A 25,976-nucleotide genomic window follows, 5' to 3' on the forward strand; every position below is an offset into this window, starting at 1 on the left:
AGTTATAGTTTTCTAAACCTGACTTTTATAATATTAAATTGAACTTAAATTTGATTATAAGTGGTTTGTTTGGCTCCCCTTGTATGGTTATTACCTGGCAATAAATAACTTTCATGATTAAGCTGCTTGCTTCTCTCTCTCCCCAACGTGGGTATTTTTTGGCTTCCCCATTCGCTCTGCAGCAACGCTCCCTGCAGTGCCCAAAAACCCTGTGGGGTTTGCTCATCCAGCGGGTTACGACCAGAGCAATTGTAACGTGGAAATAGGGATAGGGACGTGCTGAACCTGGGGTATATGAAGCTGGCAGCTTGGAAGTGCTGCTTGACCCGGCCTGCTGAGTCCAGGGACATAGAAGGGGTCAGCTTGGGAGTGCTGATTAACCCGGCCCTCTCAGACGCGCTCGGTTAATGTGTGTATGTTCGTCTGATTCTGGGGCTGGAAAGAACCCAGCCCAGGGGAACCGAGGTCCTGCAGGACAGCTCCACTGGGGGGTGCGGGGGGGGGGGGGGGGAACGACTGGCAGCAGGGAGAAGCAGAGCTCCGTAGGAGAACACAAGTGACACAAGCAGTACGTGGATAGAAGTACAGACCCTAACACCCCCCCGCGAAGAGTAACCCTCATAAATGAGCGTACCGCAGAGTAATGATCAAATCTGGTAACAATGGACACGTGAAATGGGGACCTGCTCCACAAACGCCCTGTTAGACGGACAATGGTGGGAGCAGGAACCGGGACCCCAGCGTGAGCTTCGACAGCTCTCAGCGTCTCCTCCGCTAGTCAGAAATCACTCCAAATGGGTGTTTTGAGGGCAGGGGGTGGGGAGAAGAGCTTGCGGTTAAAGGGAGCCTGTGCAGGGACAGCCAGAGGGGCCCGCTGGGCTGGCATCAAAGCTCACGGACAACACGACTGCCGCAATAACAGTGCGCTCAATAGTCTGTGGACTCGCTTCCCCTCCCCCCAGGGCAAAACTACGCCAATCACTTGAGCCACTGAAGTCTGCACAAGGTTGAGCCACCAAGCACTGGAAGAGAAGAGACCCAATTGGCTTCTATCTCTGGCTCCCAAGAAGCATGCAGGGGGGGTGCATGCATGTGCCCATCTGATGAGCAAGCAGAACACACGGCAGGGGTGGCTCCTAACACCACAACCAGTTGTTCAGTCTGTGGGTCTCCCCCACCCCACCCCCATGGTCCAGGAAGGGATTTTGCTCTTACATTGCTGCAAGCTGGTGCCCAGGCTGCTCTCCAGATTGGCCATCCCAAGCTTTAGACCCTGCAGCTGCTGCTCCACGGCAGTGGAGAGCTGTGTGTTCAGACTGACCATGCCCAGCTCCACCTGAAGAAAGAGAGGAAATCCAGGGCATGGGACAGACTCTTTGCTCCAGGCACAGGCTTCCTCAGAAAGCAGCGCGTGGTGAGAGTCATGGCCACATGCCGTGGCCTCCCTGTGGGGCTGGGAGCTACCCCACCCTGCAAGAGGCTGTCACACACATAGGCAACCACACACACGGAGATTCCCCGCTTGCAGAGAGTTCCACTCTCCACAGGTTCCAGGAAGGTGCCAGCTACTGCCAGGTGAAGGGCTCTGTAGCAAAGGTCTGCGTGCAAGCACGTGGGGAGAGATTGATCAATGGAGGCAAGAGGCACTGGAGACTGAAATCCTCTGCTTTTGGTTCGGAGACCTGCACATCCTCCTGCACCGCAGGGAGCAGCACTGCCCACATCTGCACTCTTAGGGCTCCTAAAGCCCAGTTCCAGCATTCCTCCTTCCTGCAGGAATTTGCTTTGGTGGGTTTAGGCCCAACCCAGAACCTCACGTGACCAACCGTACTGCAAAACCCTCTTCCCAAAGGACATCCAGGTACTGAGCTGTAACGCTCCCCCCGACCCAACAGCTGAGAAATTCTGCTGGGAAGTAAATCCGAGGGATTCTGCTACCAAAATAACGTCACATTCCATGAGCCCAGCCAGCTCGCTACAAGCTGATAACCCTCCAGGGCCCAGAGCCCAATGCGGAGCTGTGATGCAGAAGCTCTCACTTGTGCGTTTTGCAGGACACGTACCTTCAAGACCCACCTCTGTGGATGCAGACTGCCCTATGCTGCTTGACGTGACAGCATTTCAGAGTGATCCCAGCATGCCAGTTGCATTTGTTTTTAAAATCTGCAATTCCATGTCTGTCCCCCACATACGTGCGGACTCCGTGGGTGCTCCAGCCCTGGAGCACCCACGGAAAAGAATTAGCGGGTGCTCTGCACCCGCCAGCAGGCAGCTCCCCCTTCCTCCTCCCCAGCGCCTCCTGCCAGCCCTGCCAATCAACTCCTCCCCCTCCTGCCCAGTGCCGACTGCCCGCCACATTCAGCTGTTTCGCAGTGTGCAGGAGGCTCTGGGAGAAAGGGGGAGGGGCAGGGGCAGGGATGAGGCATGCTCAGTGGAGGGGATGGAACTGGGAGGGAAGAGGCAAAGAAGAGATGGGGCAGGGATGGGGACTTGGGAGCAGGGGGCAGAGTGGGGGATTGAGCACCCCCCAGGCCTGGAGAGAGCCAGCACCTGTGTGCATGTCCCCCCACATCCTCCAGCCCTTCTGAGATCAATAGCCAGGCCTGGCCTGTTCTCATGGGTAGCTCTGTTTCCCCTCACCCTTCGTCATGTAAAGCGAATCACTCTCATTCCTCCACCCCCTTAGCCCGCTTTGTATCTCATTTCTGAACTCCTCCGACGCCCGGCCAGCATCTCCCCCGGGCTCTAACAGGCCAGTAGAGCATCTGAGTTACGAACCGCCCGGTCAGCCACACCCCTCATTTGGAACCACAAGTGCACAGTCAGACAGCAGAGACCAAAAGAAGCAAATGCTGTACAGCACAGTACTGTGTTAAACGTAAACTACTAAAGGGAAAGTTAAAAAAAAGATGTGACAAAGTAAGGAAACTTTCTGTGCTTGTTTCATTGATGGTTAAAAGCAGCGTTTTTCTGCTGCACAGTAAAGTTTCAAAGCTGTATGAAGTCAGTGTTCAGTTGTAAACCTTTGAAAGAACAACCTCCCTTCCCGTGGTGCTCGTACCTCTGAGGTGCTACTATATTGCTTACTTCCTCTCCCTAGGCCACACGGGAGTAACCACAGCATGCTGGCCCTGAGTCCTCACCTGAGTCACATGGCCCTGAAGAGCATGAATAGCAGTTTCCAGCTCTGAGATCCTGCCCTGCAGCTCTCTCCTCTGGTCAGCAATGCTGTGCAGCGCCTCGTTCACCCGCTCCTGCATGGCTGATCTCTCCATCTGCAGCTGCTGGATCTGCACCCTGGAAGGCCCAGAGAGCAGAGTCAAGACCTGCGGGTCCCCATGGAGCTGCAAACACTGGCTCTCACGTGCCACTGGGCACTTGCATGCTGAGCGGCAGTCTGAGATACAAGCCTGCAGCGAATGCAGAGAGGGGATGCCACAAAGCCAGAGGAGAGGGCAGACTGCTTCCTAATGACCTCTGAAGAAGGCTACATTTCACTCCAGCTCTTCATTCAGCTGCACAGGCTTCGGAGTGGGCTAGCAGACAGAGGACGTACCCAGAGCCCCTGTAGCTTGTAGTCTGGTTGCTAGGCTGTGCCGAAGCCTGTGTCACTGGATCTTCACTACCGTTACCCATGCTCACCCACGGCTGCTAGCCTGCACCACCCCATCTACACTACTGTTACCCAGGCCAGCTAGATTAAAGCTTGGGTGGGTATGCCTACCCATGCAGCCATCAGACCTTCACTCGCAGCGTGGACTTCCCCTCGCCACTAGCTGGCGGGGAGCAGGGAGCCACTACTACGGGAGGAGAGAGAGGAGTCCTGTAGGGAAACACTGCTATGCAGCCCAGCCCAAAGCAACACCCCTCGCCACCAGGACTCTAGGCCACAGACACTGGAGACGGGCAATGGGCTACCAGAGCTTCCTACCACAGCTGCCCGCTGCCCTGTATCCACACAGGCTTTGCCCAGTTTATTTGCATGTGTCCCAAGCGATGGAGCAAATGCTTCTCCAGGCAGGTCTCACTATAGGGAAGGCCTCCCTTGTATTCAGGGCAAACGCTCCTGCTCTGAACTGCATCCCCTCGATTTTAGCCACATCCCCTCAATAACTATACCCCGCTTTGGTGTTAAACCCTCCAGACATGGCACGCTGCTCTGCTCTCTGTAACGAGGGCTCCGCTTGGCTAGACGTGGTCAAATCCCACGCTCTGCGGCAGGAACCATTTGTACTGCACTTAGCACAATGGGGCCCTGGCCTCTCAGCGCTACCGCAATACACGTAACAAACATCAGCCTCGAGGGGCCATCATACCGGAGCTTCTCCAGCTGCCGAGGCTCAGAGCCGTCGCTCCCTCTCTGATTTGCTACCCCTTCCTGTAGCCCAGCCAGAGCCTTGCTGTTCTGCTCCAGCTGCAGCCGCAGGCCGTGTGCCAGCAGTGTGGTGCGGTTGAGGCTTCCCTCCAGGATGAAGGTCTGGGCTGACAGGGAGCCCATGCTGTTCTCCAATCTCTCGCCGGCCACCTTAGCGTACTCCACTTCCTGCTGCATGGCTTGCAGGCTCTGAGCGTTCTCTTCCAGGCTCCTGAAGGAGCTGGTCAACGAGGCCACGCTCTGCTCCAGCCTGGAACCCGACGCCAAGAGCCCGGCCACCTCTTGCCTCAGCATCTCCAGCTCGGTGGTTCTCAGCTGCTCCAGCTGGCTCTGCAGTGCAGCCAGCTCGGTCCCGGAGGGGAGCTCTCCTCTCAGCTCACTGATGGCCTGCTTCACTTCCACCTGGAAGGCGGCAAGCTTGCCGATGGGGTCAGAGGCCCCGATGCGCTCAGCAGCGGCAGAGGCTCGCTCCAGTTTCTGCCTAGACAGCATCTGGGCCAGCTCCAGGTCAGAGAGTCGCCGCTCCAGCTCCGCCGTGTTAGACAGCTTGGAAGGAAAGAAACACAGTGTGAGGAGGGTGTTCTGGGACCTGGGGACAGCCAGAGAGACGAGGCCATGCCTGGGACACCTGGAAATGGCCACCAATAGGGAAAGCATGGGGTAAAGCCTGCCACATCCTCCTCAGTGGGAAGCATGAGTTGAAGGCGAGAGCAGGGCCAGGAGGAGAGGAGACCCCCACCCCCCAACAGTAGCCAAGTCCTGAGAGGAAGAGGAGGAGTAATAGCAGGCACCACGAGTCTGCTGCCACTGCCCTCCTCCAGTCACAGCAGCTGCTCACAAACAGCCTCTCTAAGACCTAGGCCAAGAGAGGTCAACCAGATCGTGAAGCATTTGGCCCAGGACTAGCCTGGTCCTAACTACAAGGGTAGTACGGGTTAATCGCAGCACTTGTGTGGGTCTTCCAACAGCACAGTATCTGAGCACCTCACAATCTGGAGTGGATTTGCTGTCTCACACGCCTGGGGTGGGGCCAGGTGTGGCACAGCGGGGAGCTGAGATACAGAGACTAAGAGCAGATCTGCACCGGTATTAGTACCTAAAGGTGTAGAGACACCCCTTGTGGGGTTTACAAACTCCAGCCAGGTACCTCGCCGGCTTCAGGAGCTTTTGTGAATCCCACGAGGGGCCTATCTGCCCCTATAGGCATCTACGTACCTTTGCCGAGCAGGCCCTGGGACGTGTCCAAGATCAAACAAGAAGATGGTGGCAAAGCAGAGAATTGAACCAGGTCATCCAAGTCCCAGGCTAGTGCCTGAACCACTGGCAAAACCAGCAGGGCAAGCTTCACTGAGAACCAGAAATTTCAAGAGCAACTTTGGCTGCCCATCTCAACTGCAATGGGCATGTCCCTGGTTACTGGGAGCTCCTTAAAAATTTTATATTGCTTGCAATGAGGATATGGAAGCGTATGTATGTCTAGACATCAAAGCACCAAGATGCAGTAAGGGCCACTTCTGGGAGCTTTATTAATCCTGTCTGCACAGCATGGGGATCCACTGAGCACACACTAACTCTGGCAGCCAACGATTTCAAGAGAGTGGTGACACCTTTTGAAAGCCAAATCTCACACCCCACCGACTTCCTGACAGAACTGGGGGTGCTCAGCACCTCTGAAAAATCAGACCCTGGTGTCTCAAGCTGGGTAAGAACATAAGAATGGCCAGACTGGGTCAGACCAAAGGTCCATCCAGCCCAGTATCCTGCCTACCGACAGTGGCCAATGCCAGGTGCCCCAGAGGGAGTGAGCCTAACAGGTAACGATCAAGTGATCTCTCTCCTGCCATCCATCTCCACCTCTGACATACAGAGGCTAGGGACAGCATTCCTGACCCATCCTGGCTAATAGCCATTAATGACTTAACCTCCATGAACTTGCTTCATTACAAAATGAATGTGCTGCTCTTGAAGTTTTGGCTCAAACATCCCATCACAACATGCATTAGACCAATGTCCACCCTGGGAAGGGTTTTCTGGGGCCCTCTTCTACAGTCGTTCCAGAGTCACGGCCAGGGATCTGGAGGGGTCTCTGCAAAGCAAGTGCTCAATGGAGCCATCAGTTTAAAGCTTGTTTGTAAGCAAGTTCCTTCACCTCTGCATTAACAGCCCCTTAGAATGATCATTGGAAGCGACGCATTGTAAAAATCCAGTGCTGCCCCTGGTTCCCTCCACTTGGACGACAAAACAAACAGAGCCGGTTTTGCTTTTACAGGCCATGTCCTTTCAGGCTCTCCCCGAGGGCATGTTTGGTTCCCAACAAGCACGGAATATTTACTGACATTTAAAAAAGGATTTTTTTTGTTTTCTTTTTTTTAATTGTGAAGACATTTTCACAAAACTACAGACAAATCAACTAAATATCAAGCCAGATTTCAGTGTATCTAGCCATAGTAAGAACACCCTACAGCCAGCAAGGCTACCCAGCCCTGCATCTTGGGAGGTGTTAATTCACAACCTGTGCCACTCTCGCTCTCTGGCATTGATACTGAAACAAGCAACATACAACAGGCTTCAAAAAAGATGCAAATAAGAAGCAAGGGGCTGCTCAGTCAGGAGGCTGTAGCTGCTGGGACCACTACACAACATTCAATTTAGGATTACACTGGGCAAATCCCAGAAAAGAGCTGCAAAAGATTTTAGCAGCCTGTCATCACTCACTAGACCAAGCTATGGCTCTATAGACAATTGTTGGCTCTAATGGACTCCATTTTTTCCTAAAATAGAATGGTCACACCTTAGCACAGACATCTACATTCCCATCTGGCAGGGCTGAATGCTCATGAAAAGCACCACTGTCAGGCTGCAAAACTAAGTTCCCCCAAACCAAAACCAACAGATTTTTAAAAAGCCCCCCCGAGAAGCAGTTTCTGTTGGGGTTAGCCGGCCCCCAGGATGCTTGCTGCTCTTTGCTTGCACACGAGAACCTTGAAACAGAAGCAGAGGCTATTCTCGTGTGTGTTTCCCGCAGCTCCTGCCACAAGTTAATGGTGGAAATTGAAGGGACATCAATTAAAAAAAAAAAAAAAACAACAACAACAAACCCAAAACCTAAACTATCATGACCAACACCCAGGAGCACCAGAACCAGGGGAACTCCAGCTTTCAGTGGGCTGACTTTGGCTACAGATAAAGTGCTGTCAGCTGCATAGCATCTCCATCTTGTTTGGGTGAGTACCCCCCAAAAAGAAGCGTCCTTGCTTGTTAAGCTGGGAAATGAAGACTTCAGTGACTGGCATGGAGCACAGGGGCAAGTACAGGCCTGGAGAACAGAGTCCTTTCGTTAAGCAGTGGAAGTGCATTTTCCCCCCACTAATACATCTCAGTCCTCCCCTGCAGGGACCCCCTGTTGGGGTCTCTTGAGTTTTCAGCCTCTATGCAGAAATTGTCAGCAAGGAGGCCAGTTTAGGGAGTCTACATTGGTAACATCATGGTGGTCTCCCAAGGCCTTGCTGGATTCCATTGGGCAGATCTGCCCAGCAGGTCCTGGACTGGGCCCCTCCCACATATGTGAAAGCTGAGAGCTGGCAATCACTTCCGGTCACTACTGATTGAGACTGGAAGGTTCTGTATCCCATCATGGGCGGGGAGTTCTATGGGCCCGTGGTGTCTGAGAACCAGGAATACTCCTGGCCCGGGGCCCAGCTCGAGCAATGTTTGAGACCGGGTCTCTCCCTCGGCCCCGCCTTCTGCTCCCCCCCAACGTGTCCCCCAGGCGATTTAAAACAGCCCCCACCCACCACCGGCAGCGGGAGCTGAGCAGCTTCCTGCCTGCTCGCTCCACTCGGCTGCCGGCCCCTGGGCGGGGTGGGTCTGGGTCTACAAGCGCTGCTCCCGCCCCAAGCACCCCTGCCATCAATGGGAAGCTGCGGGGGCAGTACCTGGGGGTAGCAGAGCGTGGAGGCCCCTTAGCCCACCCTGCCTAGGAGCCTAAGTGCCAAACCCCCAAAATCCCTCCCAGAACCTGCATCCCCACCCCTTTCCCACAGCCCCCTCCCACCCCCAAAATCCCTTCCCGAGCCTGCACCCCCTTCCTCCGCATCCCCTCCCGTCCCCAACCTCCCTCTCAAAGCCTGCATGCCCACCCCCAGCCCAGAGCCTGCCCCCCAGACTCCCTCCCCCACCCAAACTCCCTCCCAGAGCCCAACCTCTCACCCCTTCTGCACCCAAACTCCTGCCCAGAGCCTGCACACCTATCCCCTACCCCAGCCTAGGGCCTGCACCCCAGACCTCCTCCCCCCACCCAAACTCCCTCCCAGAGCCTTGGGCAGGAGCGGGCTCTGGGCACCACCAGAATTTCTACAAACCTGCCACCCCTGTATCCCATTACCAAACTGGCTAGTCCTTTCTGTCAAGCTGTCTTTGGGTCAGAGAGATCTCTCATCCCATTGTAACACTGACAATCAAACTGCTTCTGGTAACACTGCAGAGTGCCAGTGACCAGACAACAGGCTTGAGATTAACAGTTCCCGACAGCTGGCCCACTTCTCCTTAGTATTGAGCCCCCCCAGAAAGGAATTGAAAAGGGGGCTGCTGGAGCAGCATTCAGTCAGCGACCAAAGAGTTATCTGCTAACCAGGATCAATGTATAAGAGTTATTATCCAAACCTTACCCACAGCAAGTCAAGCTGCCTTATTAATTGGGGACTGGTCCTGCTTTGAGCAGGGGGTTGAACTAGATGACCTCCTGAGGTCCCTTCCAACCTTGATATTCTATGATTAAGTATTTAACTAGCAAAGGAAGTGAGTAACCGTGCTGGGACTGTCAAGGTTCCTTCTCCACTCTGAACTCTAGGATACAGATGTGGGGACTGCATGAAAGACCCCTAAGCTTATTCTTACCAGCTTAGGTTAAATATTTCCTCAAGGTACAAACTTTGCCTTGTCCTTGAACCCTATGCTGCCACCACCAAGCGTGTTAAAGAACAGGGAAAGAGCCCCCTTGGAGATGTCTGCCCTTCAAAATATGCCCCCAAGCCCTACACCCCATTTCCTGGGGAAGGCTTGATAAAAATCCTCACCAATTTGCATAGGTGACCACAGACCCAAACCCTTGGATCTTAAGAATAATGAAAAAGCAATCAGGTTCTTAAAAGAAGAATTTTAATAGAAGAAAAACTAAAAGAATCACCTCTGTAAAATCAGGATGGGAAATACCTTACAGGGAATCAGATTCAAAACAGAGAGAATCCAACTCGGCAAAACCTTAAGTTACAAAAAGACACAAAAACAGGAATCTACATTCCATCCAGCACAGCTTATTTACCAGTCATTTAAACAAAAGGAAATCTAACGCATGTATAGCTAGATTACTTACTAACTTAACAGGAGTTGTAAGGCCGCATTCCTGATCTGTTCCCGGCAAAAGCATCACACAGACAGACAAACCCTGTGTCTCCCCCCTTGAGATTTGAAAGTGTCTTGTCCCCTCATTGGTCATTTTGGTCAGGTGCCAGCAAGGTTATCTTAGCTTCTTAACCCTTTACAGGTGAAAGGGTTTTGCCTCTGGCCAGGAGGGATTTTATAGCACTGTATACAGAAAGGTGGTTACCCTTCCCTTTATTTATGACAGGGACAAAAGACTGAATCGACAGAAAGAACCAGAGAGCAAGCGAAAGCCGCATGGTCAGAAGTCACTTGGCTTGTATGTTCCCCCACCATGCTACTGTGACAGGGATAAGCGGGCAGGGATGGAACGTAGGCTGATGTGAGGGAACGGCAGCAGAAGTTGCACATCTGGAGTGGATTTAGGACACTTTTGTGCAATGCGTGTTTCTAAACAAACAGGAACGCTTATAAAGTGACAGGAAATTCCTCTGAGCACCTGCACTAGCCCTTAAAGAAAGGCCTCAACAAATTTAAACAGCTGAAGGCAAATGCTTTCAGCGTCCAGACCAGAGAACTTAGTGCAGCTGGCTGGAAAGTTCCTCTCCAGTCACAGAGAGGGGTCAAACCACCACCATACAGAAGAGTCTAACTAGGGAGAGCACAAGTCAGGGTTGAGGGTTTTAATCCCAGCTCTACCACTCCATCTAGCCTTGGGGTAGTGACTGGCCTGAGTGACAAGAGGCCACTGATTTTGGCTGGGGCGGGGGCGGGGGGAAAATCAGATCCCAGGGGTCTCAAGTTGGGCACCAAAAATCAGTGACCACTTGTGACCACATTGTTCTAGCAAAAAGAAAAGGAGGACTTGTGGCACCTTTGAGACTAACCAATTTATTAGAGCATGAGCTTTTGTGAGCTACAGCTCACTTCATCGGATGCATCCGATCTGATGAAGTGAGCTGTAGCTCACGAAAGCTCATGCTCAAATAAATTGGTTAGTCTCTAAGGTGCCACAAGTCCTCCTTTTCTTTTTGCGAATACAGACTGACACGGCTGTTACTCTGAGACCTGTCACTGTTCTAGCAGTTTCCCCATCTGTAAAACAGGTATAATAGGCTATGGCAACAGCTCAGAAGCACGCTGAGCTGCGCTACAGGGGTAGGATACCAGGAAAAGTGAATGTAAATGGAGAATTGTAGGTGCTTACTTAAAACGATGGACCACTTTGGAACTGATTACGTGCCAAGTGTATTCATTTTAATTCTGGGTAGGCATTGGCTGGATCCGCAAATAAACCTATGCGGTCACTGCTGGATTGCTTTACGTTCCAGAGTTTTGGTGAAACTGAACAAGCAGATGGATATTACTAGTAACCAAGAGCCACTACATGGCAGGAGGTGGAAAACATACTTCTCTCCTCCCAGGCGTGAGCGGGGCTTACCCACGCAAGTTTAGGAAGAAGGGGAAGAGGTTACATTCTGTTGTCCCAATGCTATGATTTGGAGTCTGTGGCCAGCATACCCCACTGCCTTCTCGAGCCAGGAGGGATGGCTCGGAAGTCTCGGATTCAGCTGTGAAATATCTTCACTTCTGGAGCGATAGGTTCACATCCCAGCAGGGTCAACTCTGACCACTCAAGATGGATAAATACCGTTCTTAGTAGTTTACTGCGCACTGGGCTTTGAGTGGAGACCAAAGCCCTGCCTGAGAGCAGGAGTTTGCCCCACTGGTCACTGGATAATATTCCTCCCACCATCTCAGCTGTGTGGTTGGCTGTACACTAGTCAACGGCTACCCTCTACGCAGGCGGCACTGCATTCTGGCAGTGTGAGAGGCAGGTAGTTCACTTTGGATTAAGGGAGACCTATAAACGCAAGATAACAGTCACTGAAGAGTCCCCGCAGCTGCTGGTCAGCACGCCCAGTGCTGGGCTTTTCAAAAGCGCCGCACCCAGCAGCTCCCACGGTGATATTTATAGTTAAATTTCTGCAAATTCTAGCCACATGGCCCATCAGTGAGGGAGAGCGCTGCCCACGGCCCCACACAGGCACAGACCCCTAGTAACGCAGAGTCACTCCGCAGGGATTAGACCTGCACGCTGCTGTGGATTCGTCAGGCACACAAGCAGCCACAGAGCTAATGAGAGCGGGTTCACATTCAGGTGCCTGCCACTTGTTCGAAAACAACATGCCACAGCTCCCGAGGGCTGCATCCCTCCTTCCAGCACATGCAGCGTCTTGGACAGACAGCAGTGAACGACGGCCCAGAGGGGAATTTTCTCACAAGCAGGGTGCATGCATGCACATGAGTCTAATCACACATGGGGGGGGGGGAGGGGAAAGAGGGTCTGGCACAATGACAGCCCCAACGTGGCAGCTAGCACCAGACACACGCTTCCATTTTGGAGGAGAGGAAAAGGTGGATCTGTTGCCTCCTCTATTGTTAGATATTAGCTGTACCACTGCAGTGTCTGGGAGTCCCAGTCATGGACAGGGACCCCCCATCCTACTAGGCACTGTGCAAACAAAAAATGGTCTCTGCCCCAAGGAGAGACAGTGAGAGGCAAACTGATGGGAGGAGGGCTGGTAGCACAAGGAAACAATATCAGTCAGCATGTCATTCCCTCGTCTCCATTCCCATTTTCCTCCCCGCAGCAACCGTGGGCCAGGCCATAACAACCTTCTGACAGAGGAGGACTAGCACGGACAACCCGCGGCCCCCTATCACTCAGCAACTCTGCTCACAGCTTAGCAAGGGGAATCCTTACTGAGCAGCGGATAGCTCTTCCTTCCCTGCCCTGGACCCTCTAGCCCGCCAGTTCCCACCAACTGTAAATATACTGCAGGGTTAAAAAGAAAAATATGGATAAGGAATTAATTCCACCTCACCCCTTGTGCTACCAAACCCTAAATACTGGGTTTTTAAAGGTGTACAATTGGGGGAAGGGGGAATAGGCCTATGGGACTCACGGTGCAGCATTAAGAAAATAACCTGCTTTATATATGAGCCAGCAACCTGTAAAGTCTTCATAGCTGGGGGCCAGGGAGTTGCAGGGACTGTTCTTGAGTCGCTAACGGAGTCCTTCCCATTACATAAAGTGAGGTTTTAAAGAGACAAGACATCACTCCTAGAAGAAGCCAAAATGGCAAAGTCTACCAGTACGTTATACTTGTAACCACTATAAAGCAGGTTTCAGAGTAACAGCCGTGTTAGTCTGTATTTGCAAAAAGCAGTAGCCTACATCCAAGCAGGAAGTCGAGAGAGGATTTGGGTCTTCATTTTGTAGCCAACAAAGTTCGCTTCTACACCAACACTACCAACAAAGTAAGTCACAGGTTTCTCCAGCACCGTCCTCTAAAGCATAAGGCATTGGACACTTTCAAAAGCAGGGCAGAGGACCGGTTTTATTCCATCAGACCACTGGCCTGTCAATGCCTCCCTACCAAGAATGAAACTCATTCCCTGTGCTGGGGGACGGACGGACAGACACTATACCTAGGTACCACCTAAGCCCTCTTTAGAGGCTATTTTAAAGACCTCTGCATTCACCCCAGATGAATACCAAGGACAGTGGCTCTCACCTTTCCAGATCTTTGTACCCCTATTAAGAGTCTGACTTGTCTTCCGTACCCCCCAAGTTTCACCTCAATTAAAAACTTACATCAGATGTAAAAATGCAAGTGTCACAGCACACTGTTATGAATAATTGCTGACTTCCTCATTTTTATCATATAATTATAACAAATCAATTGGGATAGAGAGTATTTACATTTCAGTGTACAGTGCACTATAAACACGTCAGTGTCTAGGACATTTTAGTCTGTACTGACTTCGCTAGTGCTTTTTACGTAGCCTGTTGTAAAACTAGGCAAATCTCTAGAGGAGTTGATGTGCCCCTGGAAAACTTCTGAGTACCCCCAGAGGTACTCTCCCCCCTGGTTGAGAGCCACTGACCTAGGTCATTGCACTTGGAATAATTTCTGGTGCATACAGCAAATGGGTCTAAAGCTTATGTCATGTAGACACCACCCATCCTTACATGCAGCGCAAGCACGTGATAAGAAACAGTAATAGATTCTGCTGCCCTCAAACACGCAACGGTCTCAGTAACTTCAGAAGGAACGTAGGGCTGGACCACAACGACAGAGCCCAGAACAAGGGACTGTGGGGAGCTGCGCTGCCCCAGAGGGAGAACCAGGAGAAGAATGTGTCCCAGATGGGTCGAGGTTCTGCTCCAAGAGGCAAACTCCTTTAGCGTGTCATTACCACACAGCCACAGATGAATTTCAATGCCAGCAAGAATTGGATAAAACCAGTAACAGTGCAGCCACATGCCGAAAAGCTTCCTCCATACCGTAATGCCAGCTCCCCATAACCCAGTACCATTCCAGCCCTACTCCCCACTGCATCTCATCCTGGACTTGGCAGTCCAGCCTACCACTTGTAACAAAGAGACTGACAACCAGGCCAGAGTTCCTTTGTTCATGCCACTAAGTTCACTCACCCAGGATCTTGATCCACAGACTGAGATCATTTCCACCCTAATATGGAAATCAGTTCTATTAACCCATTGTGCCCTGCTGCAGGCAGGGCAAGAGAAGAAGCCACCCTAATGTCTCAGCTCACACACTATGCATTCCTGCCCCACTAATCCATGGATAGCTACGATTTGAGAAACCACAGCTGTGAATTTCTGGGGGAAGTGTGGGGGTTGTTTGGGGATGCTACCTGTGTCGTGTTCATTATCATTCTCAAGTACCTCCTTGATTTTGGACCAAAAACAACAGCTGTACTTTCTTTCACAAGCCTCCCTCCCTTACCCTGCACACAGCTGGGAGAGCCTCTAGAGCAGCGGTTCCCCATTTCTCTGACCATGGGGCGTAGGCAGGATATCCACGGTGCAGAGCTGGAAGAGGACATGGATTTAGAACAGCCCCAGAGAGCCAGGAGGGCACACAAGGGGCTCAGAGGTGAAGAATACAAACTAGAGCTGGGGAGAGCGACCTCCATGGAACCCCCCTGCCCAGCTGGGAGTCAGTGGATCCGCAGAGCCTGGAAAAATGTCTTGTGGTGTTGCATGGGACGCCCCCCCCCAGGCAGCGAGACGGTTCTCTGCTCTCTGTGCTGCCCCCACTCAATAGCAGCCCCCACCGGGGCAGGCAGCTGCAGCTCTCCAACAACAGCCCATGCATGCGAGAACTGGAGACCCCTCAACAGCCGCCCCCACCCCGAGACACTCGAATACAATGCATGTAAAGACAACAGCCCCCTGCTCCCAAATCACTCACCCCACCCCACCCCCCAAGACCTGAGGGTCGCCCCCCCCCCTTGCCGGAGCCGCGGACCCTGGCCCACCCCCCAGCACCCCGCTACCTGCTCTCTCGTCCCCTGCTCCTGCTCCCGCAACGCCTCCAGCTCGGCCAGGCGGCCCCGCAGCTTCCCCAGCGCCTCCCGCAGCTGCTCCAGGGCCCCCAGCTGGTGCACCAGCAGCCAGCCCAGCAGGGCCACCCCGGCGGCGGCCACCCCCAGCAGCAGCAGCGCCAGCGCGGCTCGGCACCCCCAAGCCCAGGCTTCCCCGGGACCGGGACCCGCGGCCGCCCGCTCCTCCGTCCAGCCCGGAGCGCCCGCGCCGTTCTCAGCCCGCCCTCGGCCGCCTCTGCGCCGCTTGACCGCCATGCTGCCCGCGGGCGGAGGGGCGGGCGGGACCGGGCGCGCCGCGGGGGCAGTCCGCCCAGCGGGGGCGAGGCGGGCGACGAATGCAAAAGCGAGCAAGTTTCCGAAGCAGCGCAGCGCCCGCGAAGGCGAAGTGCGCGGGGGCCTCCGGCTACGGCGACCGCCGCCCGCCCCAAGCGCAGCTAACGCGGCCGAGGCAGTCGGGGCATTGCCTCCCGCTGTGGCGACAAATTCCCCGGTCCGCTTGCGGGCTTCGCGGGGCCGCCCGAAAAGTTGAGGCCGAAAGCCAAACTTTTCACCTCCTCCGCCGAAGAGCGGGCAGAAAACTAGGGCAGGGCAAAGGGGTTGCGATTGGGTCCAAGGGAGAGCCCTGAACCAATGAGGAAAGCGGAAAGCCCAGGAGCGGAGCTGGGCGGGCAGGTAAACTGAGCCCGGCCCACGGCCCAGGGCCCCACGGGGAAGGGGCTGGTGTGCGGCAAGCAGGGAAGGTGCAGGCTGCAGGAGGGCGGGCCCGGTCGGCAAAGCGGACGGGCCGCTTCAAAAACCACCCAGGAGGAGCGAGATGGGCGAGGGCTGGTTGGGTTGCAGTGCGGAGTCCAAGGCAGGGCAAAGCTGACCCCCCCCTAGCCTGCAGGTTTCAGAGTAACAGCCGTGTCAGTCTGTATTCGCAAAAAGAAAAGGAGGCCTTGTGGCACCTTAGAGACGAACCAATTTATTTGAGCATGAGCTTTCCTGAGCTACAGCTCACTTCATCGGATGCATAAGTGGAAACTGCAGCAGACTTTATATACACACAGAGAACATGAAACAATACCTCCTCCCACCCCACTGTCCTGCTGGTAATAGCTTATCTAAAGTGATCATCAGGTGGGCCATTTCCAGCACAAATCCAGGTTTTCTCACCCCCACCCCCATACACACACAGACTCACTCTCCTGCTGGTAATAGCTTATCTAAAGTGATCATTAATATGGGCCATTTCCAGCACAAATCCAGGTTTTCCCTAGCCTGCTGTGACAGCCGTGGGGGCTTAACTTGGCACTCAAAGGGTGTGTCTACACTGCATGTCAGCTGGGGTTTGAACTCGGGCCCCAGTCGAACCCTTCTTTCGCCCCTACCGGTCTACACACAAATCACGCTAACCTGAGGCTTGGGCCCAGGGTTCCAGGACCCCGTGGGAGGTAGAGGGGCTGAACTCAAGCTAGACCCCAAGGTTCAAGGCTTATTTATAGCTTTGCTGTGTAGATGCAAACCTACTGGACTTGTGCCGTGGCAGTTAACCAAAAGTATCCCATAATCCTATGGGCCAAGGATCTGTGTCCTCTGGACAGTCTAGTTTGGTGAACAGTCAAGTTTTCCCACACCGTGCCATGAACCAAGGGCTAGAGTGGGTGCATTTCAGGACGGCACTAGGAAGTCTGGGATATGGTTGGCTGGACTCGGATCTGCATACTGCAGCATGGATACTACTAGATGGTCGGAGTAGATGATCATAATGATCCCTTCTGACCTTAGTATCTATGAATCTTTTGTTTGTTTTATATTTTCCCAATTTGTTATTTTAGCTTAGAAATATTAGGCCTTGTGTGCATGGAGAAGTTTTACCATTTTAATTTAAATTAGTTTTGACTTTTCAGTTGAATTTAAATCTCTTCCCAAGCAACAAACTAAACCAAAATAAGCTGCTCTTAGACCAAAATAAGAGCAGCCGGTGAGGGATTTGAACCAGTTTAACTAATCCTTTTAAATCACACCTTAATTAAACTGGCAAAACTTTTTCATGTAGACAAGCCCTCAGGTAATTCAAATCTGGTTTTGATCTGAAGGATGCTCATTATGAGCTCTTAACACTTTAATTGAAGGGAGATAGAGATGATTTTATCAAAGGCTTCCTTTATCCAAAATGTTAATTGGTCATTGAATGCAAGTAGGAAGTTAAATAACACAAATAACCAAAAAGTTTTAAACAGTCTGATTAAAAATCCTCTCTTTTCTTAACAGCTCAACTTTCTCTCTTTTTTCTCATCTTATTACCAGGTATGCTTTTTTTTCAGTCATAGAGCTTTCAAGCCTGGACAGCATGTGAATTTCTTATCTAAAAATGAACAGGAAATAAGAACCCACCCCTTTCAGGCCTTCTTTGTGCACCATAAAGCAACAGAAAATGGGCTCAAGGCCAATTTTTCCCCTTCACAGATCATCTTCAAAAGTTGCCTTAGTTAACCTGCAATATTACTTAGCCTTTTAATTAGACCTTTATAATGCAGCTCTCAGACTCTTTCATTAAGAAATCTCAGTCGTATCTTATCCCAGTTCTATAGACTCCGACTGGATAATGACAGAAATAGTGTGTTTATTATTATTATTTCTTCTGAGCATTACATTGTGGTTCCAAGAAACAGATTAAAGGGTCCCAAAGTCAAGATTCCTGGGTTCTTGTCCTATCTGTGCTACTGACTCCGTGTGTGAATTTGGGCCAGTCGCATCTCAGTTTCATCCTCTGTGAAATGGAGATGAGAATAATACCCACCTTTCCAAAATGTTCTGAAGTCCAAGTCAGATGAACAGTGCTATGTAAGTGCAGGGTATTAGCATTATGCAGTTCAGTATTCCTTCAGGAGCATGTTAAAGCTTGTCTCGTAACTAAGCCTGTTTTACAGTTCACTGGTCTGGAAAGGGTCGTGCTCAAGCTTTCCTCCCATCTGGTCTGTTCATGTAAGAAATGAAGAATTGAAGGTGCTGCTCATGCTGGACGAGGCACGGGCCAATGATTACTCTATAAAGAATGTGCATGTGGACCCTGCTGTATTTAATACATAGATCCAGGCCCTTGTACAAATGGACCAAACATATCCCCTAAAAGTTTGAGGTTTTCGTAGGACAGAGGGTAATTTGGGAACCTCAGTCCCAAAGAGGAAGGATGGCCCAGTGATTAGGACACTAGCTGGAGACCTGGGTTCAAGTCCCTGTTCTGCCACAGACTTCCTGTGTGACCATGAGCAAGTCACTTAGCTTCTCTGTGCCTCAGTTGCCCATCTGTACAATGGGGATAATAGCACTGCCCTCCCTCACAGGGATGCTGTGTGGTTAATTACATTAAAGGTTGTGTGAGGGAGGAGAGACCTTTCTCTCTCTGGTCGCTAGGTAACAGCTGTGAGGATTATGCCTGAAGAGAGAAGGGGAACTTCATTGGTGTTTACATTAGGACATTTAAATGCATGTTCTGATTCAATGCTAATGGAGCTAAAAGACATTTCCAGTCTAATCTTTTTCATGCAGTCTAACAACTGCAATCTGTTTTTTTTTCTACTTTGTTTGAGGTCAGACCTGCTAGAATCTCACAGGTTCTGCTTATTAGGATATTAGGGAAAACTTTTTCACTAGGAGGTTGGTGAAGCATGGGAATGCGTTACCTAGGGAGATGGTGGAATCTCCGTCCTTAGAGGTCTTTAAGGCCCAGCTTGACAAAGCCCTGGCTGGGATGATGCAGTTGGGGATTGGTCCTGCTTTGAGCAGGGGGTTGGACTAGATAACCTTCTGAGGTCCCTTCCAATCCTAATATTCTATGATTCCTCTAAGCCACCCTTATTTTACCAGGATACCTCAACCATCAGTACTTTTACAAGTGCTGTTGCTTAAGCTCTGTGGCTGCTTAACTGAGGTCTTTGTTCTATGCCTGCACACATTGGTAGACAAGCACCAAGCTCAAGCAGACTGTCCTTCCCCCGGCAAAGAAGAAACCATGAAGGCAATTTGGAGACCATTCTATTGATCTCTCAGTTCTCTGTCTGTGAGAAGGACAAATACAGGAATTTAGGGATTGGCAGACTGGATCAAATATGAGGCCCTCCTAATCCAATATTTTGTCTCTGACAGTGGCTAGTACCAGCCACTTCAAAGAAAGATACAAGAATTCCCATAGTGGAGAAGTATGGAATAACATGCCTCTAGGGGACATTTCTTCCTGACTGCATCAGTTGGTGGCTGGTTTATGCTGAGAAGCATGAGGGTATGTATACCTTATATTTTCTCTGTATCTAATTTGTATAAGCATATGTAAATTAGACTTTCCAATCCATCATTCTCCCAATGCCTCATAGGTGCTCAGATACTACAGTTATAGGCAACCTTATAGAAACCTAGATGGATTTGTTGTTCCATCAAAGTTTGGCAGGAATCCCAGCAGGTATGAGAGAATTATTCATACACACAAAAGTGGTTGCAGAGTATGTGAAATCAACGTTCAGGAGCCAGCTGCTATTTTTATTTTGAAGAGAGACTCCCGCTTATGCAATGTGGTTTTTATTATTTAATTTCACTTTGACCCACCGTTGCCATTTCTGTACACCGTTAGCACAAGGAAAGCCCTAACAGGAGGGGAAACACTTCAATAACATGAGCCCCATGCAAGCATTTGGCTGGCTGAGGATCCAATGGCCACCAGTTTCCGATTCTTGGCTCGGCCCTGTTTCCTATGAATCTGTCACCGAGCAACAGCTTTAGCAGAGTCTATGATGCTCTCTCTGGGCTTTTATCAGAAACTGTTGCTCTCAGTCCTTCAGCCTCCATTCAATGATCAAACCATTCAACCAGTGCAGACTCAATGGACTCAAGTGGATTCTTATGCAAGGTTTTAACCATCTAACTGCACTGTATCAAAGGTAGTGTAGAGATGGTGGGAGCCAGGGAGCAATTATATTTTCAACATTAATTTGTTGGATTAAATATACTACATCCTGGTTAGTAGCACTGAGGACAGGAGCATAGTGCTGAGAAGTGCAGCATGGCTCTACCCATGTACCCTGATCGTTGCTACTCGTGTCTTGGTCTCTCACTTACCTCTGCCAGTGCACCTTAATGCTGACGTACAGCACCCCCTGCTATTATTTGCCTGTAGAAACTGCCAACTTTGTGGCTGTTTTGTTTTTATGTAGACAGATACTGTTTTCAGCCTGGAGGGTAAAGAGCATAATACACTTAACTTCCATAGACAATAAGATAAATGCAGAATTGCTGTTAGCTGAATGGGGACTTTTGGAAGCCTGGTGTAGCTTGTTACACACCAGGCTAAAAAAAATATATCTATCTACATCTTAGATGTTTGCCAGGAGACAAAGGATTACATTAAAATCTCAGAAAGAAAAGGAGGACTTGTGGCACCTTAGAGACTAACCAATTTATTAGAGCATAAGCTTTCGTGAGCTACAGCTCACTTCCTCAGATGCATCTGAGGAAGTGAGCTGTAGCTCACGAAAGCTTATGCTCTAATAAATTGGTTAGTCTCTAAGGTGCCACAAGTCCTCCTTTTCTTTTTGCGAATACAGACTAACACGGCTGCTACTCTGAAACCTGTCATTAAAATCTCAGGTTTCAGAGCAGCAGCCGTGTTAGTCTGTATACGCAAAAAGGAAAGGAGTAATCGTGGCACCTTAGAGATGAACAAATTTATTTGAGCAAAAGCTTTCGTGAGCTATAGCTTACTTCATCGGATGCATCCCCAGTTCTTCAGAGGTTTTAAAACAAAGGGAACAGAACAATGCCAAACCATGTGAGACAAGAGATCAGAAATCCAGATCCAAGCAGGTCGGCTTCAAAGAGCTTCCCAGCAAAGTTTCTGCTTCCAAGAGATTTCTCAGCCCTGGTTCATCAGTAAGTGGAAGTGGCCTCTTGGCATTGCAGGATGATGTCTCATGCCTGTGGTGTCCATGAAAATTTCACTCTTGGCCAACTCTGCCTACCTACAGTTCTCCCTCCACATTCACCTTCTGCGTCCTTTATGTTTCTCCTTGCTTTGGAAGGCCATCTTTCTCCCCTTTGGAGGGCTGTTGTACAGAATCATACATCCATTCTGAAAAGATTTTGCTGTTCTAAAAGCTTTTGTTTTCTCCCACACACATGCAGCACAATGCTCAAGATACATCCAATGGATCAGAAAACAAGAGACAACCTGAGACTGTCAGCTAGTTATCAAACTAGATTTGTAGCTTTTTGGTACTGTGTCAGTTCTACATAAAAGCTTTGTAATTCGGATGGCTGTGCAGAGCCTCCTCAGGCAGGTCACATTAGAAGGAGGGATCTAGGAGAGAGAGAGAGATAACATGAGGGTCTTCAATATTAGAATGGAGGCAGTTTGGAAGGCATACAGAGAAGAGCAACTGAAAGCGTTAAGGGGCTGGAAGGAGTGATTTATGAGGAAAGATTACATTATCAAATGAGCCCAATTCTTCCCTGGTGTAATCTCGCTGAGATGTTTTGAATTGCACCAGGCATTAATTTAACCCAATACATATAGATTGGCTAAACTATGACTAAGGGGAAACATGATGATTAGAAGGTACAAGCTCCTCAGTGTATGTCTACACTGCAAGCAGGAGGTGTGACTGCATCACACGTAGGCATACCCGAGATGGCTTTGATCTTCTCCAGCCTTCTTTCTGGTACCTCTCAACTGTGATCAAGCTAGCTTGCTGAAAATAGCAGGGTAGTTGCAACAGCCTGACTGCTGGTACAGGCTAGCTGCTCACGTACAGACCCAGGCTCTGGGACAGGTCTGTATTTGGGCAGCCAGCCTGTGCTTCTCCGAGTGCCACCCTGACTTCACTGCTATTTTTAGTGAGCTAGCTCCCTCAAAGCTAGCACAGTGTAGACATACCCAAAGAGGAAGAGGCATTACTTAGGGTGTCACAAAGGCATGTAAGTAGAAGTAACGGGATGAAATCAACAAAGGGAACATTTAGGCTGAATATGAGTGAGCTGTGTTAGGCTGTGGCATGGTCTCCTAATGGAAGTGGTGGGAGAGCTACTTGGGGCAATTATAATTAACTGGAGAATATGCTGTAGAGAACACCCATGCACTAGCCCCTAGGGGCATTGCCTAGTTGTCACCTAATTGATCTTCTCATCTCCAGTTCTTCAGTTCTATAATTTTCCTGTGAGAACCAAACTATGTTCTGGGAATACAGGTAGGGTATGCTCAAGGGCTCCCTTGACGTTTGATCTTGTTCATTCAACTTTAGTACTTTAAACCTGTGTCTGAGTGAAAAGTAACAGCAGGCCAACTTAATCTCTGCTGTAAATCAGTGGAGCTGCACCAGAGAGGAATTGGTCAGTCTGTCCATACAGACAAGATTGGAACTTAGAAGGCTTTCCCAGCCCAGGATTTCTCTGTGACTGATGCAAGTAACCTAAAGGCTGTATAAGTGTTAGAAGCAGGTAGAAAATCCAATGATTTTCCCCAGGATCACTCTAGACTCAAAAGTTTCTTATTTTATTTTGTGGAGTACAAATATTGTGGCTGAAATGCTGAATATGCTTTGCAGAAGTAAAACAAAAGTGTCTCTCTAGAGATTTCTGGAGGTGAAGAGTCTCTTGAGAGACTAATCTGTTCTGTGACCAGGGCACTTAGCCTAAATTTATGCATGGCTCTTCCAATCTGCAAGAATGACTAGTGTTAATTTCATGCCTGTTGTGAGTTGTTGAATCATGTCATGGTACCATGAGTAATTATTCCCAGTGGGCCAGATCCAGAGGTCCATTCATTCATTCTTTAGTCACTGATTTCAGTAAGAGCTCTGCCAGAGTGCACACTGAGTTAGAAACTGAGTAATGTGTGCTGAATGCTGGTGCCTTCCTTTTCTTGCCCATACAGAATCCCTGCTCCATCACACTCATTCTCAAACAACTCCACGGGCTTTCTTTCATTTCTGATCTGGATCCTGAATTATCCCCGTGAGGAACTCACTCCAGCCTAGCTCATGTCCTTCCCCTTCTGTACTCACCTTCTCATTTTCTTTGTCCATCTAGACCCAGCTTTCTCCCTATTGCTTCAGCCACTCTCGCTATGGCTGTGCAAGAGTCTTCTCTCCTGCAGCTTCTGCCAGCTGTATTGGTATTTATAGAGGCTGGGAGGGGCAGTGTGCTGGGACAGAAGCTGAGCCCGGATTAGGGGGCGGGGCTTCTCTGACTAGGGGTCCTATAAAGGCAGCCAGCCAGTCAGGCAGCGGCACAGACAGCTGCAGCAGCCCAGGAGCCAGCAAACAGAGCTGGAAATGGGGGAGTTTGCGGGGAAGACTAAGAGCCAGGCAAAGGAACAGGTAGGCTGGTGTGGTGTGGTGTGGTGTGGTGTTTTGGTGCTCACTGGGGGTTTCTGTTGCTGTGGGTGGTGGTGTTTTGGTTTGGTTTGTGTTTCCCGGACTAACAGGACTTAGGTGGGAAGGCTATGACAGATACAGAGGCAGCGGTGGTAGTGACCAAAGCAGTGGAAGACACAATGAAGATGACTGGATGTAGAAGCTGCGGCATGTACATGATCCTGAAAAGAGTTTCATCTGCATGAAGTGCCGCCTGATAGAGCTGATGGAAGAAAAATTCTGAGGACTGGAGATGCAGGTGGGGAGACTGGTTGGTTCGAGTGGATGATGGAGCAAAGACATGAGGCTGAAGGGAAAAGCTCAGATTTGCAGATGGAAGCAGGACCAAAGAACTCTGAGGGGATACTGCTGGGTGAGGAAAGTGGACCGTGGAAGCATGTGACTAAGAGAACCAGGCAGAGGAAAAGACAGGGCAGTGAAGGAGAAAGAGCTCAGGAACAGGTTTACAGAGTTGGAAAATGAAGAAGGGGCACAGCAGGTGGTCACTAAAGGTGAGAGGCCAAGCAAGAAGAGAAGAGCAGATAGTCCTATTGGAAGAGGGCAAGAGTCATTGGAGATAACACCAAATATGAACCCCAGGAGGATACGGGATGGGTTGCAGAGGACTGCAAGGGACAATAGAAACCGAGAGGACTTGCGGCCAGATGGAACAGGGGATAGACTGAAGAATTGCACCATTGCCAGGAAAAGGCAGGTCTACGTGACTGGGGACTCATTACTGAGAAGAATAGACAGGACTGTAACAAGTGCTGATCCAGAGAACAGAAGGGTGTGCTGTCTGCCGGGTGCTAAGATACAGGATATGGACTTGAGGCTGAAGAGGATCCTAATGGGAGCGGGAAAGAATCTATTGATTATCCTTCATGTGGGAACATATGATACCGCTAGATTCTTACTGCAACGTATCAAGGGAGATTGTGCCAGGCTGGGGAAGACGCTAAAGGAAATCGAGGCTCAGGTGATCGTCAGTGGGATTCTGCCTGTTCCTAGAGAAGGGCAACAAAGGTGTGACAAGATTATGATGCTCAACAGATGACTCAGGCAGTGGTGCTATAAAGAGGGCTTTGGGATGTATGGCCACTGGGAAGCATTCATGGACAGAGGACTGTTCTCTCGGGATGACTTCACCTGAGTAATGAGGGAAACAGACTTCTAGGATGGAGGATGGCACAACTGATCAAGAGAGCTTTAAACTAGGAATTCAGGGGAGAAGGTTGGGAGATGTCCAGGTAATCTCCACGCCAGTTTTTCTCTTTGAGAGGGAAGAAAACAAAGTAAGAAAGGATACAGCCATGGGTAGGAGAATGGACATAAGGTGGAAGGGCAGTGTACATACCAATCTAATAGGTAATATTGGTGGTAGAATGCCTGTGCCCAATCGGGTACAGAATGTGAGCGAGGCCAAACAGCAGGAATGAAGATGTTTGTACACCAATGCGAGGAGCCGAGGTAACAAAATGGAGGAACTAGAGCTACTGGTGCAGGAAGGGAAACCGGATATTCCAGGGAGAACAGAAACAGGGTGGAATAGTCGTCACGACTGGAGTACGGGTATTGAAGGGGATGTGCTGTTTAGGAAAGACAGATATAAAGGCAAAGGTGGTGGAGTAGCATTGTAGATCAATGATGAGGTAGACTGTAAAGAAATAAGAAGCGATGGGGGAAGAAAGCTACTAGAGCCTCCCCTGGGATAGTGCTTGGGGTGGGCTATAGGCCGCCGGGATCCGATGTGGATATGGATAGAGCCCTCTTTAATGTTTTTAAAGAAGTAAATACTAATGGGAATTGTATGATCATGGGAGACTTTAACTTCCCAAAAAGAAAAGGAGGAGGACTTGTGGCACCTTAGAGACTAACCAATTTATTTGAGCATGAGCTTTCATGGTCACGAAAGCTCATGCTCAAATAAATTGGTTAGTCTCTAAGGTGCCACAAGTCCTCCTTTTCTTTTTGCGAATACAGACTGACACGGCTGCTACTCTGAAACCTTTAACTTCCCAGATATAGACTGGAGGACAAGTGCTAGTAACAATAATAGGGCTCAGATTTTCCTGGATATGATAGCTGATGGATTCCTTCACCAAATAGTTGCTGAACTGAGAAGAGGGGATGCCATTTTAGATTTGGTTTTGGTGAGCAGTGAGGACCTCATAGAAGAAATGATTATAGGGGACAACCTTGGTTGAAGCGATCATGAGCTAATTCAGTTCAAACTAAATGGAAGGATAAACAAAAATAGATGTGACTGGGGTTTTTGATTTCAAAAAGGCTAACCTTAAAAAATTAAGGAAATTAGGGAAGTGGATTGGACTGAAAAACTTGTGGATCTAAAGGTGGAGGAGGCCTGGAATTACTTCAAGTCAAAGTTGCAGAAACTATCAGAAGCCTGCATCCCAAGA

General features: G+C 50.1%; 1 protein-coding gene across 1 annotated transcript in view; it reads right to left on the reverse strand.

The window, feature by feature from the left end:
* Positions 1 to 25,976, reverse strand: part of IGFN1 (immunoglobulin like and fibronectin type III domain containing 1) — a 75,650-nt gene that overhangs the window by 6,333 nt on the left and 43,341 nt on the right. Inside the window, exons 23-26 of the mRNA XM_084611588.1 lie at positions 15,128 to 15,753; positions 4,317 to 4,921; positions 3,144 to 3,297; positions 1,216 to 1,336 (exon numbers count right to left, since the gene is read on the reverse strand). Of these exons, the coding sequence (XP_084467714.1) occupies positions 1,216 to 1,336; positions 3,144 to 3,297; positions 4,317 to 4,921; positions 15,128 to 15,753 (1,506 nt within the window). The remainder of the gene's footprint in view (positions 1 to 1,215; positions 1,337 to 3,143; positions 3,298 to 4,316; positions 4,922 to 15,127; positions 15,754 to 25,976) is intronic.

This window comes from Lepidochelys olivacea (genome assembly GCF_965140295.1).
Source record: "Lepidochelys olivacea isolate rLepOli2 genome assembly, chromosome: 21".
Classification (NCBI taxonomy): Eukaryota; Metazoa; Chordata; order Testudines; family Cheloniidae; genus Lepidochelys; species Lepidochelys olivacea.